This window comes from Drosophila busckii, chromosome 2R (assembly GCF_011750605.1).
Source record: "Drosophila busckii strain San Diego stock center, stock number 13000-0081.31 chromosome 2R, ASM1175060v1, whole genome shotgun sequence".
Classification (NCBI taxonomy): domain Eukaryota; kingdom Metazoa; phylum Arthropoda; class Insecta; order Diptera; family Drosophilidae; genus Drosophila; species Drosophila busckii.
In genome coordinates this window covers 6,703,496-6,718,633 of record NC_046605.1, presented here as the reverse complement: position 1 = coordinate 6,718,633, position 15,138 = coordinate 6,703,496, and the positions used below count along the sequence as shown (strand labels likewise).

At 39.9% G+C, this 15,138-nt stretch overlaps 4 protein-coding genes across 4 annotated transcripts; 1 reads left to right on the top strand and 3 right to left on the bottom strand.

The window, feature by feature from the left end:
• The first annotated feature begins 505 nt into the window (after positions 1-505).
• Positions 506-2,266, top strand: LOC108597513 (probable cytochrome P450 6a21). The gene is made up of 2 exons (XM_017983283.1): positions 506-1,652; positions 1,705-2,266. The coding sequence occupies exons 1-2, from the start codon at positions 557-559 to the stop codon at positions 2,121-2,123; spliced, it is 1,515 nt and encodes a 504-aa protein (XP_017838772.1). The 5' UTR covers positions 506-556; the 3' UTR covers positions 2,124-2,266.
• Positions 2,267-2,369: 103 nt separating this feature from the next.
• Positions 2,370-8,629, bottom strand: LOC108595075 (probable cytochrome P450 6a23). Its single transcript, XM_017980223.2, has 3 exons — positions 7,549-8,629; positions 7,081-7,498; positions 2,370-3,813 (listed from the first exon to the last, which is right to left on the bottom strand). The coding sequence occupies exons 1-3, from the start codon at positions 8,621-8,623 to the stop codon at positions 2,385-2,387; spliced, it is 2,922 nt and encodes a 973-aa protein (XP_017835712.2). The 5' UTR covers positions 8,624-8,629; the 3' UTR covers positions 2,370-2,384.
• Positions 8,630-10,163: 1,534 nt separating this feature from the next.
• Positions 10,164-11,788, bottom strand: LOC117134628 (cytochrome P450 6a22-like). Its single transcript, XM_033295011.1, has 2 exons — positions 10,666-11,788; positions 10,164-10,611 (listed from the first exon to the last, which is right to left on the bottom strand). The coding sequence occupies exons 1-2, from the start codon at positions 11,729-11,731 to the stop codon at positions 10,187-10,189; spliced, it is 1,491 nt and encodes a 496-aa protein (XP_033150902.1). The 5' UTR covers positions 11,732-11,788; the 3' UTR covers positions 10,164-10,186.
• A 1,135-nt stretch (positions 11,789-12,923) lies between these two features.
• LOC108594852 (Cyp6a22) lies at positions 12,924-14,808 on the bottom strand. Its single transcript, XM_033293068.1, has one exon. The coding sequence runs from the start codon at positions 14,692-14,694 to the stop codon at positions 13,216-13,218; it is 1,479 nt and encodes a 492-aa protein (XP_033148959.1). The 5' UTR covers positions 14,695-14,808; the 3' UTR covers positions 12,924-13,215.
• Between the last annotated feature and the right edge of the window lie 330 nt (positions 14,809-15,138).

Sequence of the window (15,138 nt, the reverse complement as noted above, 5' to 3'; positions counted from 1 at the left end):
TTCAGATACAGAATAGTTCATAAATAATTAATAAATAATAAAGTAATATGAAAATATGAGAATAGAATAAAGATAAGAATACTTCGTAAATAGTCAATAAATAATAAAGTAAAAGTATGAGAATAAATAATATAATACCTTTCCAACCATAAAATATTTGTATAATAATATACAAACTTGTTTATTTATCAATTGTATATAATTCGATTCATAATTATAAAAATAACAATAAATGTCAAAACAATCCAAGCATAAAATATATACAATTAAATACCATAAATATATACAGCATAAATATATAACAGATAAGTTAGTTATAAATATTAATGAGTGTATCTAATGCTCGACCTAAGTATGTATCCAACTGATATTGTTTATAAGTTTGGTTGGTTTGTTTTTTTTGTCTTTTGTGCGCGTAGTTCTAATCAAACAATGACTTGCAAAAGCTCTGAGCGAGCTATTTAATAGTCACGCTGCATTCCAGTGGCGCTCAGTCTAACGCGAAGCTTCCAACGTTACGCTACGCCGTGCGGTTGAATATAAATTAATTCCAATTATGAGTTTGGGCATTTGGTTGCTGACTGCGCTGCTCGCAGTGCTGGGTTATATATTTTTGCGTTTGCGTCGCAATTTGCACTACTGGCAAGATCATGGCATTCCATGTGAGCAGCCGCATCCGCTTATGGGCAACTTGGCGGGCGTGCGCACCAAGCGCTCGTTTCCAGAGATATGGCTGAGTTATTATGATAAATTTCGTGGTACGGGACCCTTTGCGGGCTTCTATTGGTTTCAACGACCGGCGGTTTTTATACTGGAGCCCTCGCTGGTGAAGCATATACTGATAAAGGAGTTTAACAAGTTTACGGATCGTGGCTTCTTTAGCAATCCAGACGATGATCCGTTGTCCGGTCAGCTGTTTCTTTTGGACGGCCACAGATGGAAAAATATGCGGCATAAGTTGTCACCTACGTTTACTTCGGGTAAAATGAAGTACATGTTTCCCACTGTGGTGAAAGTGGCGCATGAATTTATCGATGTGTTTGGCAAAACGCTCGACGAGGGCTGCAACATTGAAGTAAGAGAGCTGCTGGCCAGATTCACCACCGATGTTATAGGCACCTGCGCCTTTGGCATTGAGTGCAGCAGTCTCAAAGATCCTGAGGCAGAGTTTCGTGTTATGGGCAAAAGATCTTTGACAGATTTGCGTCATGGCACGCTGGGCATTATGTTATTAAATAGTTTTCCCAAACTTATGCAACGTCTGCATGCGAAAATGACCCCAGAGCATATCGAAAAGTTCTTTATGCGCATTGTGCGCGAAACTGTAAATTATCGTGAGCAGCACAAAATAAGGCGCAATGATTTTATGGATCAGCTAATAGATCTAAAGAATAATGGTTTGCTGAAATCGGAAACTGGCGAAAGCATGAACCTGACTATAGAAGAAATTGCTGCGCAGGCTTTTGTATTTTTTAGCGCAGGCTTTGAAACTTCCTCGACCACAATGGGCTTTGCGCTTTACGAGCTGGCGCAACAGCCCGAAATTCAGCAGCGTCTAAGAAATGAATGCAATGAGATGCTGGCCAAATACAATGGCGAGTTGACCTATGAATGCATCAAGGATATGAGCTACTTGGATCAGGTTATTTCAGGTGAGTTGCAGTCAGTTAGTTCTACAGTTTTGCATATTTTAATTTATTATAGAAACGCTACGCCTATGGACTGTGCTGCCCGTGCTGAATCGCCTTTGCCTGGAGGACTTTGCAGTGCCTGGTTATCCCAACTATGTTATAAAGAAGGGCATGCCTATTCTTATACCAGCGGGCGCTATGCATCGCGATGAGCGTTTGTATCCGCAGCCGCAGCGTTTCAATCCGGATAATTTTACGCCGGAGCGCGTCAAGGCACGTGACTCGGTGGAATGGCTGCCATTTGGCGATGGCCCGCGCAACTGCATTGGCCTGCGTTTTGGCCAAATGCAAGCTCGCATTGGCTTGGCCATGCTTATCAAGCATTTCAAGTTTTCCGTCTGCGATCAAACACCCATACCCATCAAATATCATAAGGAAAGCTTTTTGATAGCCGCTGAATCAGGCATTTTCTTGAAAGTGGAGCGTGTCTAATAGACAAAGACAACAACATTTTTTATATAAATATATTGGTGTGCAATTATAACTTGTACTTTTGGCTTATAACTTATTGTTTATATATTAACTCGTTTTGAAATAAACAAAGTTCAGCAGCGTTGGGCAATTATAATTAAATATTTGATTTTCCAGTGTGCATTGACCACGCTGCTTTTGTTATTATCTTAATTGCTGTATTACATCATTGAGCACTTAACGTCAATGAGCTTTTCTCTCTCTCTCTCTCACTCTCTTGCGCTAGTTGAGTGGCTGCACTTGTAGCTCGAAGCCTTTTTTGATGTGCAGCAGAAACGAATGTTTCTCGAATTGCATTGGCTGCGGCGTCTGTGGCGTCAAGCTAAAGCGAAAGCGTCTTATAAGTTCTATAAGTCCCACTGCCAGTTTCATGCGTCCAAAGCGCAGGCCAATGCAAATGCGTGGACCCAGTCCAAAGGGTAAATAAGCGCAGCTGGGTCGCTGTTGTATGGCCTCGTCGGTGAATCTTTCGGGACGAAACTGCTCCGGCTCTGGATAGTACTGCGGATCATGATGTATGCCATAGACGGGTATAATCAACTTTGCACCAGCGGGCAAATAATATTTGGGATGAGCCGGCAGCTCATAGTGCGCATTGGCTTGACGCATATGCTCCGTGGCCACGGGATACATGCGCAATGTTTCGGATATAACCTGCTCCAGATATTTCATGCGCTGCATGGCCTCGTAGCTAAGCTCGCCATGCTGCTCAATAACGCGCTCAATTTCAGCTCTGAGCTGTTCCTGTATTTGCTCATGTCTCGCCAGCTCATAGAGTGCCAGACTTAGCGCAGTGGCTGTGGTTTCAAAGCCCGCCACAAGGAACACATACATTTGTGCTGCTATTTCATTTACAGTTAATCCTTCGGCGGTGTTGCCTGCATCATATTTGTGCTTCATTTGCAGCATAATATCCACAAAATCGTTGCGTCTGATCTGATGTTTCTCTCTATACGCAAGCGTATCCTTTACCAAACTCATATAGAACTTTTCCACATCAGCAGGCGTGCGTTTGAGTCCCAGCTTCAGGCTCAGCTTGGGAAACATTAAACAGAATATATAATCATAGCGTTTCTTTAGCATCGCATTCAAACCCATTTGCACAAAGGGCGCCTTCGGATCACGCAGACTATTGCACTCCAGTCCGAATATAGCGCTGCCTATTGTATCCGCCGTATAGCAGGCCAACAGTTTGCTTACCTCCAAAGCAGCGCTGCTCTGCCCAGCGCAACGCTCATGCATAACATTTGTTAGCTCCTTGGCTGTGCGCACTACAGTGGGAAACATTAGCTTCATTTTGGCGCCACTAAAAATGGGCGTCAAGCGTGGTCTTAGTCCATGCCACTTGGGTCCATCGACAGCAAACAAATGCGCTGACAATGGATCATCGCGCTCATTGTAAAACAATCCGCGACTATCGAAGTTATTGAAATCCTTGATCAGCACTTGTTTGAGCAGCTCCATGTCCGTTATTATATAAATGGGTTTCAGCAGAAAAAAGGCGCCCACAAATGGACCTGTATCTTTATACTTTCTATAAAGCTCTGTGATAATCTCCGAGGTGTGACGCGACGTGCGCCAGCCCCACATGTTGCCCACCAATGGATATGGTTGCGCATGTGGTAAACCACGACGTTTCAAGTATCCTAGCCTATGTTGCATCCATAAACAGAATCCGAGCAGCGCGCACACGCACAACGAGAAGAAGATTAACATTGCGTTTTAAGATATAAATGAGAACTGATGCCTAGTTACCCAACTTAACTGCTATTTATAGCAGTCTGTGCGCCCAGCTTTTAACCCTTAATTTTATTAAAAATTTGAATTCAATGTGCAGTTTTTTTCACGACTCTTACGCGTGTTACATTTACACTTTTAGCTGAACTCAGTTAAAAGATTGATCCCATTTTCTGACTAACACGTGCTAGACATTTTTATTTATTTTTATTATATTTTAATATGAGCATTTTACGGTCCTAAAGGTCACTTGGTTTAACAATATTGACAATATTAACAAATTATATAATTGAGTAGAATCAGAGCTTTGATTCTTTTTATTTTGATCTACTACAATTTTAGCCATAAAAACAATTCAAAGAAAAATGCTACAACCCTAGAAATTTAACAAAATAAATAATAATGGAACGAGAGCCTCGTGTAAACTCAAAAGACTCAGTTATATAATAAAAACTTTGAGTACTTGCATGTTTTTATTTATAATTTATAATTTATAATTAAGCGGTATGCAGGACATAGCGTATTTAAAACAATTTTCGCTTACTTTGTTTGTATTAAATTATCCAAAAATAGTTGATTAAATGAAATCGACACTCACCTGAAAATAAGAAAGAAAAAAATTATTTTAAAGTGTTACATAGTTTATAACAAATTTAGCTCGATTTAAAAAATAAGAAAAAAATCAATCAAATAAATTATGTACCTACATACATACATATGTCCATATGTATAAAATGTCTTTAAAACATTTAGTTTTAGCATAAATGGTATGCCATACATGTCCAATGAAATGCAATGAGGCTTATAGCTAATGCAGCAAAAAAAGAGAGCGAAAAGTCTCTTTGAAAGTCAAAGTTACCAGCTCATTTAAATTACACCAAAAATTCATGCATTTGCATGCACGCTGATTGTGAAGAGAGCCTAAGCAACGAAATTAAAATTAACTGTCACTCTGCGTAATGGTCGCAAAGCAATCAAAGCGCTCTCTCTTCTATGTAAGGACAGCGCAGTGGGCAGCACAGCTAGCAGAGCCTGCGTAATGATCGCAAAGTCAAAATCAAGGTCAAGCAACAACAATGCAGTCAAAGCGCTCACTCTTCTATGCCAGGACAGCGCAGTAGGCAGCGCAGCTAGCAGCGCCTACGTAATGATCGCAAAGCAAAGTCAAAATCAAGGTCAAGCAACAACAATGAAGTCAAAGCGCTCACTCTTCTATGCCAGGACAGCGCAGTAGGCAGCGCAGCTAGCAGCGCAGCTAGCAGCGCCTTCGGTGTAAGTAGGAGAGCACAACTAAAAGCAAGTGCAAAAAACTCCACGCCATGCACAAAACGGACGAAAAGAAAGAACAGTTATGTACTAACCTTGAAATAAGATTTTCTGTATTGCGCACTCGCGTTTGTTGAATTTAGATTTGCTTTAGAATTAACACTGCACTACGGAAATAAGCATAATTTATATGCATATGCTTTTTTTATACACTTATAAAAAAATATTAAAAAAAAATACACACTACACTGCACTCAACACACTTACACTGCACTGCACACTGCACACTACACATTACTCTGCTTTCATTTTTCATTTTTTTATTATTACACTGCACTATATTTTTGCATTATGCAAAATTACTTCTTTCATTATGCACTGCAATAGATTATTGCGTTTAACACTACACTTTATGCTTCGCACTTAAACAAAAAATCGCAACTATCACTTGCAAAAACACAAACCGAAGGAGTGAAAGAGAGAGCGAGATGTGCTTTAAACTCAAAAATAAATCATGCGCACCAGCTGCTTACACTTCAAAAACCGATCACCAACTAAAAAGACGGACAGACGCTGTTTTCCTTATGTCAACCCACACCCTTGAGATGGACACGTGCCGTGTCGTGCTTGCGGCCCCCAATCCTTTGACGATAAGTGCAGCACTCGGTGCTAAACATTGAAGCCCACGCCCATCTCTAGCACACACACAGAGAGCTTAGCAAAGGTCAACTCTCTTTAGTAAGGACTCTTAAGCTGGAATGCACGCAATACTAACTGTAAATGCGTAGCTGCGCTGCTGGCTTTGTGTGCGTTTTGTAGGCTTACAAAATTGTAAATGTTGGCATGTTTAAAATGCAAAATCTTAAGTTGTTTATACTAAATTTAATTGTTTATGCGCCATGCTGATTATATGCATGTAAATAATTAATAATATTTTAAAGTTGTTGCAAAAAACTTAAGACTGTTTTGTTATGGCTGCGCATTGTGGGGGGCATGGGGCTTTTGTACACATTTTCGGTCAGAAATATAGCATATACTACTGCCTTAATTGCATCTATTGCCTTACAACAAAGCGTTTCTTTGGTCGTTAAATTTAATGACATTAATAATAAAAGTTGCTTTCTTACTTTATTTCTTGCATTTTTTACACTCATACTATTAAGTCATTTAATTGTTACACTCACACCCACTGTCAAATTGTTAGCGCGCTGCCATTTACCAAAAAGAGGACAGCACACACAAAGGGAATTCAGAATATCTTGAAGCTGCGCTGCAACTGCAGTTTCTCTTACTTTTTTTTGGCAAAGCTGCGCTGCTTCTATTTAAGGGTAAAGAGAGAGAGATTGAAGTTTGTATGCATATAATTGGAAATGTTAGCAGTGTCAATTAAGCAGAGATATTATTCTGATGCATTTATTACTGCATTTTGAAAAATGAATGTGCATTTGTTTAATTGATTGAGCTAAGCTGAGCTTATTATTAATCGTTTATTGTAATTACTTTTTCATTTGCATAGCAGTTAACAGCAAGCGTAGGCACAGGAACAACAATGAAATTAGTTTTTCATAAAGCAGCGCCCTCTTTCGCTCTAGCAAGGCGCTCTCTTAGCGACTGCCAAAAAGAGACTCATTAATATTATTTTAAAGCAGCTGTTCAAATTAATATAGCGCGCTCCAACAGTCTTTTCAGTAAAAATTACGCATACGCACTGTGTAACACGCATGACTGACAATGAGACTAATTATAAAGAACATTTAAAAAATATTTCAAGGTTTATTTATGTTTCAATAATTTTTAACAATGCATTACATCATATAATAAAAAACATAATGACTTTAAAGTAGCGTTCAAATTCTAAATAAGAATTTACAACATTTAGCAATTGAATGATATCAAATTGAATGGCACAAGTTACTTGGAAATCTTTTCCACCTTCAAGTAAATGCCATTTTCAGAAGTGAGCAATATATTCTTGGCAACCAATTTCATGGGAATTATTGTTTCGGCAGCCACAGTAAACTTAAAGTTCTTGATCAAATAGGCAAGTCCTACACAGGTCTGCATAAGGCCAAAGCGAGAGCCAATGCAATTGCGAGGACCATCGCCAAAGGGTAGCCAAGTGCAGGCTGGACGAGCTGCGATCTCCGACTCAGTAAAGCGTTCCGGTTGAAACTTGTGTGGCGCAGGATAAATATCGGGATCGAAGTGTATGCCCAGAGCTGGTATAACCACAATGGTGCCCTTTTGTATGTAGTGCTGGGGATTGACTGGGGAGTAGTCCGAGTTGGTCTGGCGCGTCAGATGAGGGAGCACAGGATATTTGCGTAGGGTTTCTAAACAAGAGAGTTAAGACTGAGTTGGAAGCAAAAGCGTTGGAACTTACCCATAACAACCTGCTCCAGATACGACATTTGCTTAATACTGTCATAGGAAAACTCATTGTTGACAAGTCCTGCATTAATTTCGGCTCTTAGCTTGTCCTGTATATCCTGATGCTGTGCCAGCTCGTATAGAGCAAAGCCCATGGTGGTGGAACTGGTTTCGAAGCCAGCGACGAAGAAGATAAACGCCTGAGCCGCGAGCTCTTCAAAGCTTAGACCCTCCTCCGTATTGCCAGCGAGCTGCTTTTGATACAATTCAATTAACATGTCCATGAAGTCGTGACGCTTCTCCTTATGCTCCAGACGATAGTTAATGGTATCGCGTACAATGCGCAGATAAAAGTCCTCAACCTCCTGCACTGTCGACTTCATATGCAAAGCGCGCGCCACCTTGGGAAAGCCAAACAGAAAGAAGTCCAGCCGACCACCAAAACGTCGCTCGGACACCGCACGCTTGCCCATGTTAACGAACTCCGCTTCGGGATTACGCTGACTATTGCAGTCCAGACCAAAAGCGCAATTGCCAATCACATCGGCCGTAAAGCGTCCCACCAGATCGGTTATCTCCAGCACCTGCGGCGTTGGCACTTTGCTTTCAAACATTAGCGCCAGTTCATCCGCTACTTTCAGCACCAGCGGCATCATGTGCTTCATTTTGCCAGAGGTAAATGTGGGCGTCAGCTTATGCCGCAGATTGCGCCATCTGCGTCCCTCAATGCTAAACAGCGTAGCCGACAGTGGATCATCAGCTTCATTGTAGAAAACACCGCGATTTTCAAAGTTATTAAAATCCTTGATAAGCACACGCTTCACCAGGTCCAAGTCAGTTATGACTGCCGTCTTGGTAAAGAAGAAATAGAAGCCAGCAAATGGTGCCGAGCTGCCCTTGTACTTCATATAGTAATCCTTAAAGATAACACCCAACTGACGCTTTGTCATCCAATCAGCAAGATTGCCCTTGGGAAATTTGGGCACATCGTGTGGTATGCCACGCCGATTCCAGTAATTGTAACGATGACGCACTGCGTATAGCAGCAGCGTTACTATAATGCCGACCAAAGCGACGATCAGCGACATTTTACGCTCTGTTGCAAACTGAGAAATTTATACGCATGAAGGCGATATTTATAAGCTAAAGCTTACACTCAATAAAAGCTTTGCTGTATACCCTGTAATTAATTCGCATAAGGCAATGGCAAGTAAGGAAAACAAGTCGATAAGTGTTAATGCATTGAGCTAAAAATAGTGCTGAGAATTTAGATTAGCAGTCACTTCCGCTTCAGTTTCAGTACAATTTCATTCCACAGTTGATTCGGCAGAATAATCTCTAATTTTACTCCGAAGCTCTGTGCAGCTTTGGAAATTTCCACGCTGATATGCCTTCCATTTCATTCATTGATTCCATTTTTGTAGCACCTCTGCTATAATTATATCTAGGGCAGCTAATCGTTGATCAACTGACAACGTTTTTGAACAATAAACTAAAATAATCATTTCTCTTTCACAAATATCTTATCGCAGCCAAAGCTATGTATGTATTGTATATAGTAAGAACATAGTAATGTGGCGTAATTTAAGCGAAAAATTTGCTTATATATTAAATAACTGGAAACTTGAAAAAATTTAGCTTGGTCATTCTGACGTTCTTATTATTAAAAATTTATATGTATCTAGTAAAATACAACAATATTTATGGCAAGAAGATTTTGCTAGCTCTGAATATTATTAAAATTGTGCAAATACTTTTAGTAACAAAGATATTTAATTACAACTACATTTTAAAATCAATTAATTCAATTTAGTTAAATTTTGCTAAGCATAGGCACATTTATAATATTTATATTTAATATATAAATAAAATAATAATAATTAATAAGAATATTTTTAATTACAATTACGCTTTAAAATTAACTAATTTCATCAAACATAGTCACAATTACATTTTAAAATGAATTAATTTAATTTAGTTACATTTTGCTAAACATAGTCACATTTATTATCATAGTCACATTTTAGATTACAATTACAATTTAAAATTAATTAATTATATTTAGTTACATTTTGTCAAACATAGTCACAATTACATTTTAAAATTAATTTATAAAATTTAGTTACATTTTGTCAAACATAGTCACATTTATAATCATAGTCACATTTTAAATTACAATTACATTTCAAAATTAATTGATTAAATTTAGTTACAATTTGTCAAACATAGTCAAATTTATATATAGCAAAAATATTATTAATTACAATTATATTTTAAAATTAATTAAATTAATTTTGTTACATTTTTCCAAACATAGTCACTTTTAGTAAAAATATTATTAATTCCAATTACATTTTAAAATTAATTTAATTAATTTAGTTACATTTTGTCAAACATAGTCACATTTATCAAATTTAAATATAGCAAAAATATTATTAATTACAATTACATTTATTAAAAAATGTAATGAATTAAGATTAATTTTTGCTAAGCAATATTTTTAATTACAATTACTTTTGCTACAAAAGTGATTGAATTAAAATGTTATTGCAATGAACTTAAGTTTAAAACCAATTACCACATTTATATTTAACTAATTAAATACAAAGAAATTGATTACAATTATATATTAAAAATTAATCTAAGTAACTTTACTTATGCAGCTTCTCTACTTTAAGATAAATGCCATTTGCTGGAGACAACAATAAATTGTTTTTGTCAAATTGTATTTTGGACTCGGTGCGGGCACAAACGCTGAACTGAAACTGGCGCAGCAACTGGAACAAGGCAATGGTCGTTTGCATTTTGCCAAATCGCATGCCAATGCAATTGCGTGGTCCATCACCAAAGGGCAGCCAGGAGGCGGTAGGACGCTGTGACATTTGGTGCGCCAGAAAACGCTCGGGTATGAATTTGTGCGGCTCCGGATAAATATCCGGATCGTTTTGTATAGCGTAAATGGGTATCTGCACCATTTGTCCGGGCTCAATGTAAAAGTGATGATCGTTTTTGGCTATGTAGTAATGGGCAGAGGTGCGGGTTAGCTGTGGTAATATGGGATATTTGCGTAGGGTTTCTGTGGAGCAAGAGAGCAATGAATTGGTTTACAGCAAGTAATGGATGGGGTTACCTGCTATGACGAGCTCCATGTAGCGCAGCTCCTGCATAGTGTCGTAGTTAAATTCATTGTCATGCTGCTCCAAGGCCAGCTCCATCTCCGCACGCAGCATCAGCTGCAGCTGTGGCTGCTTGGCCAGCTCGTAAAGCGCAAACGCCGTAGTCGATGCGGATGTATCAAAGCCGGCGATGAAGAAAACAAAAGCCTGCGCTGTTAGCTCCTGCATTGTAATCTCGCCACGTCGCTTCATCTCAATGAGCAAATGCATGAAATCATTTTTCACTATACGCTGCTCCTCGCGCTGCTTGACTATGTCCCTAACTATGCGCGTGTAAAAGTCGCTAATATCCTGATGCACAATACGCATGTGTAGACGACGCGCCCAGTTGGGTAAATTCTCTATCAAAGCAGTGACCAGCTGTCCATGGCGCTGCTGGCGAAATGCGCGTCGTCCCATGAGCACAAACTCTGCCTGCGGATTGCGCAGTCCATTGCAGTCGAGCCCAAAGGCGCAGCTGCCTATGACGTCCGAGGTGTAGCGCGAGATTAGCTCGCTTACATCCACAATGTTGCAAATGGAGTTCTCCGCCAGCTCGCCACACACTGTCGCCAGCTCTGCGCCCACTGCACAAATATTGGGAAACATATACTTCATTCTGCCCGAGCTAAAGGCGGGCGTCATCTTTTGACGCAGTGCGCGCCACTTGGCGCCATCCAGTCGAAACAGATGGCCTGTCAGCGGATCTGCCTGCTCGTTGTGATACAAGCCGCGATCCTCAAAATTGGGAAAGTCTCTAATCAGCACATGCTTGGCCAGCTCCAGATCCAGCACCAGCACCACTGGTCGCAGCAGTATGTACATTCCAGCAAAGGGATCGCCGCAGTCTTTAAAAGCTTCGTACATAGGCGTCAATATATCCTTAATGTGACGCTGCGTGCGCAGTCCTTGCATGTTACCCATTGGAAAACTTGGGTGCTCATGGCAGATGCGGCGTCGCACCCAGTAGGTCATCTTAATGCGCACATACCAGAGTCCGAGGGACATTGTGATGAACAGCAATGCTAGCAGATCCAGCATTATGCCGCTCTCACGTGCCGACTCCAAGTGTGCGCGGCTAGAATTTCGATTCAGCTCTAGGCCTTAACAAAACCGTTTGAGTACAAAGTGCGTGTTTTTATTGAAATAAACTAAAGCCTGATAATGTTGTTTTGCACTTGTTTTACATACGATTTTTAGATTAATACTAACATTGCATTCACACACATACACATGCACACACACACATACACACAGCTGCCGGCGCTGAGTGTGCAAAGAGTAAAATCATTTGAGCTTTTATGTTAATTACGCTGATCTTGAATGCAATGCCAATGAAATAAGCAGGCTGCAGCCAACTTTTTAATACACTTTGAGTTACCACTTTTCAGTTATTCAATTTTACAAATAATGCATGCACTTTTAATAAATGTATAAACTATTCTTTTCAGAATTCAGAATTGAAATAATTAGCATGCGTTTATTTTATATCTACTATGACTTTATTGCATTAAATATTATTCTAAATTAATAATCGGTAATTGCATTAAACCAATTTTCTAACATTTATATACCCTTTATTTACAAAAAAAAAAGTGTATTTGTAATGCAATTGTATGTGTAAAGTAGATAACGGTTTATAGATTAGAGCACATTTGCTTTCAAAGTTGTTGTTCAGTTTCTGCACAGGGCTGCATAATGTTATAAAGAGGGTTCGAGATGTGCCTATATAACTGCCGAAAAAATTACTTTTCAAATATATATATATATATATTTTCAACTTGAGTTTAACATATTTTTCGCATATTTATATTTAGAATTTTGAAAGATTAATTTTGTTTTCCTTAAAAAAGCATTTAAAAATAAATACATATTTCAATTTTTGTTTGCACTTGCACATTTAATGTGATAACAATAATTATTGCAGATTAGAATAAAATTCATAGATAACGCAGTCGCTTATACTATTTTTAGCTTTTCGTGAGCATGGGCGTAGCCCACTAAGCTTTTGTTTATTAATGTGCTGCGGCTTAAACTTCAAGTATTGTTAACATAACAAACAATAATTACTGCAGTTTATTAATCGTTTATTTTTGGCCTGCTAATTGTTAAGATTTGTGCATTTAAATTTAATACGCTGCTTAATCATGCAAGCAACTCGTTAAAGAGTATTTAAGAGTCATATGCGTAATGTGAGATTATCAGTTACTTGCTTTTTGCATTTGTTTTGTTTACATTCGTTGCACTTAGTGCCGAAGCTTTGATCAACAGCAAGCAATAAAAAATATTTGCTCTTGGCATGCAAAAGAGAGCGAAGAGAGAGAGAGAGCGCGTAAGCTTTGAGTTTGCGGAAGCAAGAGAACGGCAACGAGAGAGCGGCAGCGAGAGAGAATAAAAACAGCTGTTAAAGCTTACACATTGTGATTTTTACTGCGCATTTCTTTTTTTATTACTTTTTTACTATACAGCTGATTATTATGATTGACTGACCTAACTTAATACAAATTTTAATTAATTACTTTCAGCTAATCATCTTGCAATCTCTTGAGCGTCAAGTGCACACCCGACTCGGCAGTTATAAGAAAATTGCGCTTGGCAAACTCCAGCGGAATCTGCGTGCGCGTGCAGCCCTCAACGCGATACTCGCGCAGCAGCGACACAAGCCCAATCTTCACCTGCAGCTGACCAAAGCGTTGGCCAATGCAATTGCGTGGTCCACTGCCAAAGGGCAAATAAGCAAACGGATGACGCGCTCGCACAGCTGCGGGCGTAAAGCGGCTGGGATCAAAACGCTCTGGCTCCGGATAAATTGCGGGATCATGATGTATGCTATGCACTGGAATCATAACACGCATGCCAGGCTCCAGCACCAGCTTGCTATCGGGCAACTGGTAGCGCTTTGTGGCACGCCGCAGCAAATGTGGCAAGATGGGATATTTACGCAGCGTCTCAGCCAGCACCAGATCGAGATACGACATTTGCTGCAGGCAATCATAGCTTAGTTTTTGTTGATGACGCTCCAGTGTGCTTTGAATTTCAGCGCGCAGCTTTTGTTGTATTTCTGTGTGCAGCGCCAGCTCGTAAAGGCAAAAGGACATGGTGGTGGAGGAAGTGTCAAAGCCAGCCAAAAAGAACACCATAGCTTGTGCAGCAATTTGCTCAAAACTTAGCGAGGACTCAGGCTGTGCTGCCAGCTCCATTAGCAGCTGTATAAGATCGTTGCGCTTAAGCTGCTCGCGTTGTCTGTAGTTTAGAGTTTGACGCACTGTGGACATAAAGAACTCGCTCACCTCGGCGCGGAATAAACGCAGACGCAGCTTTCTGGCTAGCGCCGGCTGCGCAAACATAAAAGCCTGCACTATGCTATGATGCAGCGGATTCTCAGTCACAGAGCGACCCATTTGGCGAAACACCGAGTTGGGTTGCGCAAGACTGTTGCACTCCAGTCCAAAAGCGCAGCTGCCAATCACATCGGTTGTGAAACGCGCGCATAAATCCTTTGCTTCAAACTCGCCCAACAGCTGCGCTGCCGTCTGCGCCAATTGCTCACCCACCTGCACCATTGTGGGAAACATAAACTTCATCTTGCCCGACGTAAACACCGGCGTCAGTTGTTTGCGCAGCCAGCGCCACTCGGCGCCATCCAAAAACAGCAAATTCCCAGTCAACGGATCATCGCGCACATTATGAAACAGTCCGCGATCCTGAAAGCTGCTAAAGTCGCTCACCATTATATGCCGTATCAGCTCCAGATCCAGCACAAAGAACGCCTTGCTAAAGAACGTATAGAAGCCGCAGTAGCGCTGCTCCTCCTTAAACAAATTGTATATGCGCTGATTGATGTCCACCCAGTGCACGCTACGCGCAAAGCCGCGCATGTTCCCAAGCAGCAGCAGCGGACGCTCCTCCGCCACGCCACGGCGGCGCCAGTAGGCATAATGCTGACGCAGTCGTGCATAGATAAGTGCAGCCAAGATAAGCAGCAGCAACAGCGGCGTCCACATGCTGCTCCCCAAGCAAGCGCGTTACAACTAAAGCAAAGCAACTCGGCGAAAGCTTTGCCCAAGTGCAATTTTTATGGCGAACTCTCAGCAAGCTCATTTCGCTCAGCAAGGTGATCAAGAAAATGTTTATAGAAACGTCACACATAAGTCGACAAAATGATGAAGCGAAAGTCCCATGTAAAGCATGGCTTAAAAATAAATTTAAATTTAATTGCAAAAAATTAAGGAATATTAAAAAATAATGTATATGCATACAAATATCCAAATTAAATGTTAAAATTTATATTATTGGAGTGAAAAAATATTTTTTTTAAATAAATAAACTTTAAGTAAAGTATTTAAAATACCCTTAAAAAATCATAAACCACTTTTTGCACCATCGTTTCTATTCGAAATATTTGCAGAATTTTTTATAAATTACAATTTTGATAAGCCAATTTGTAA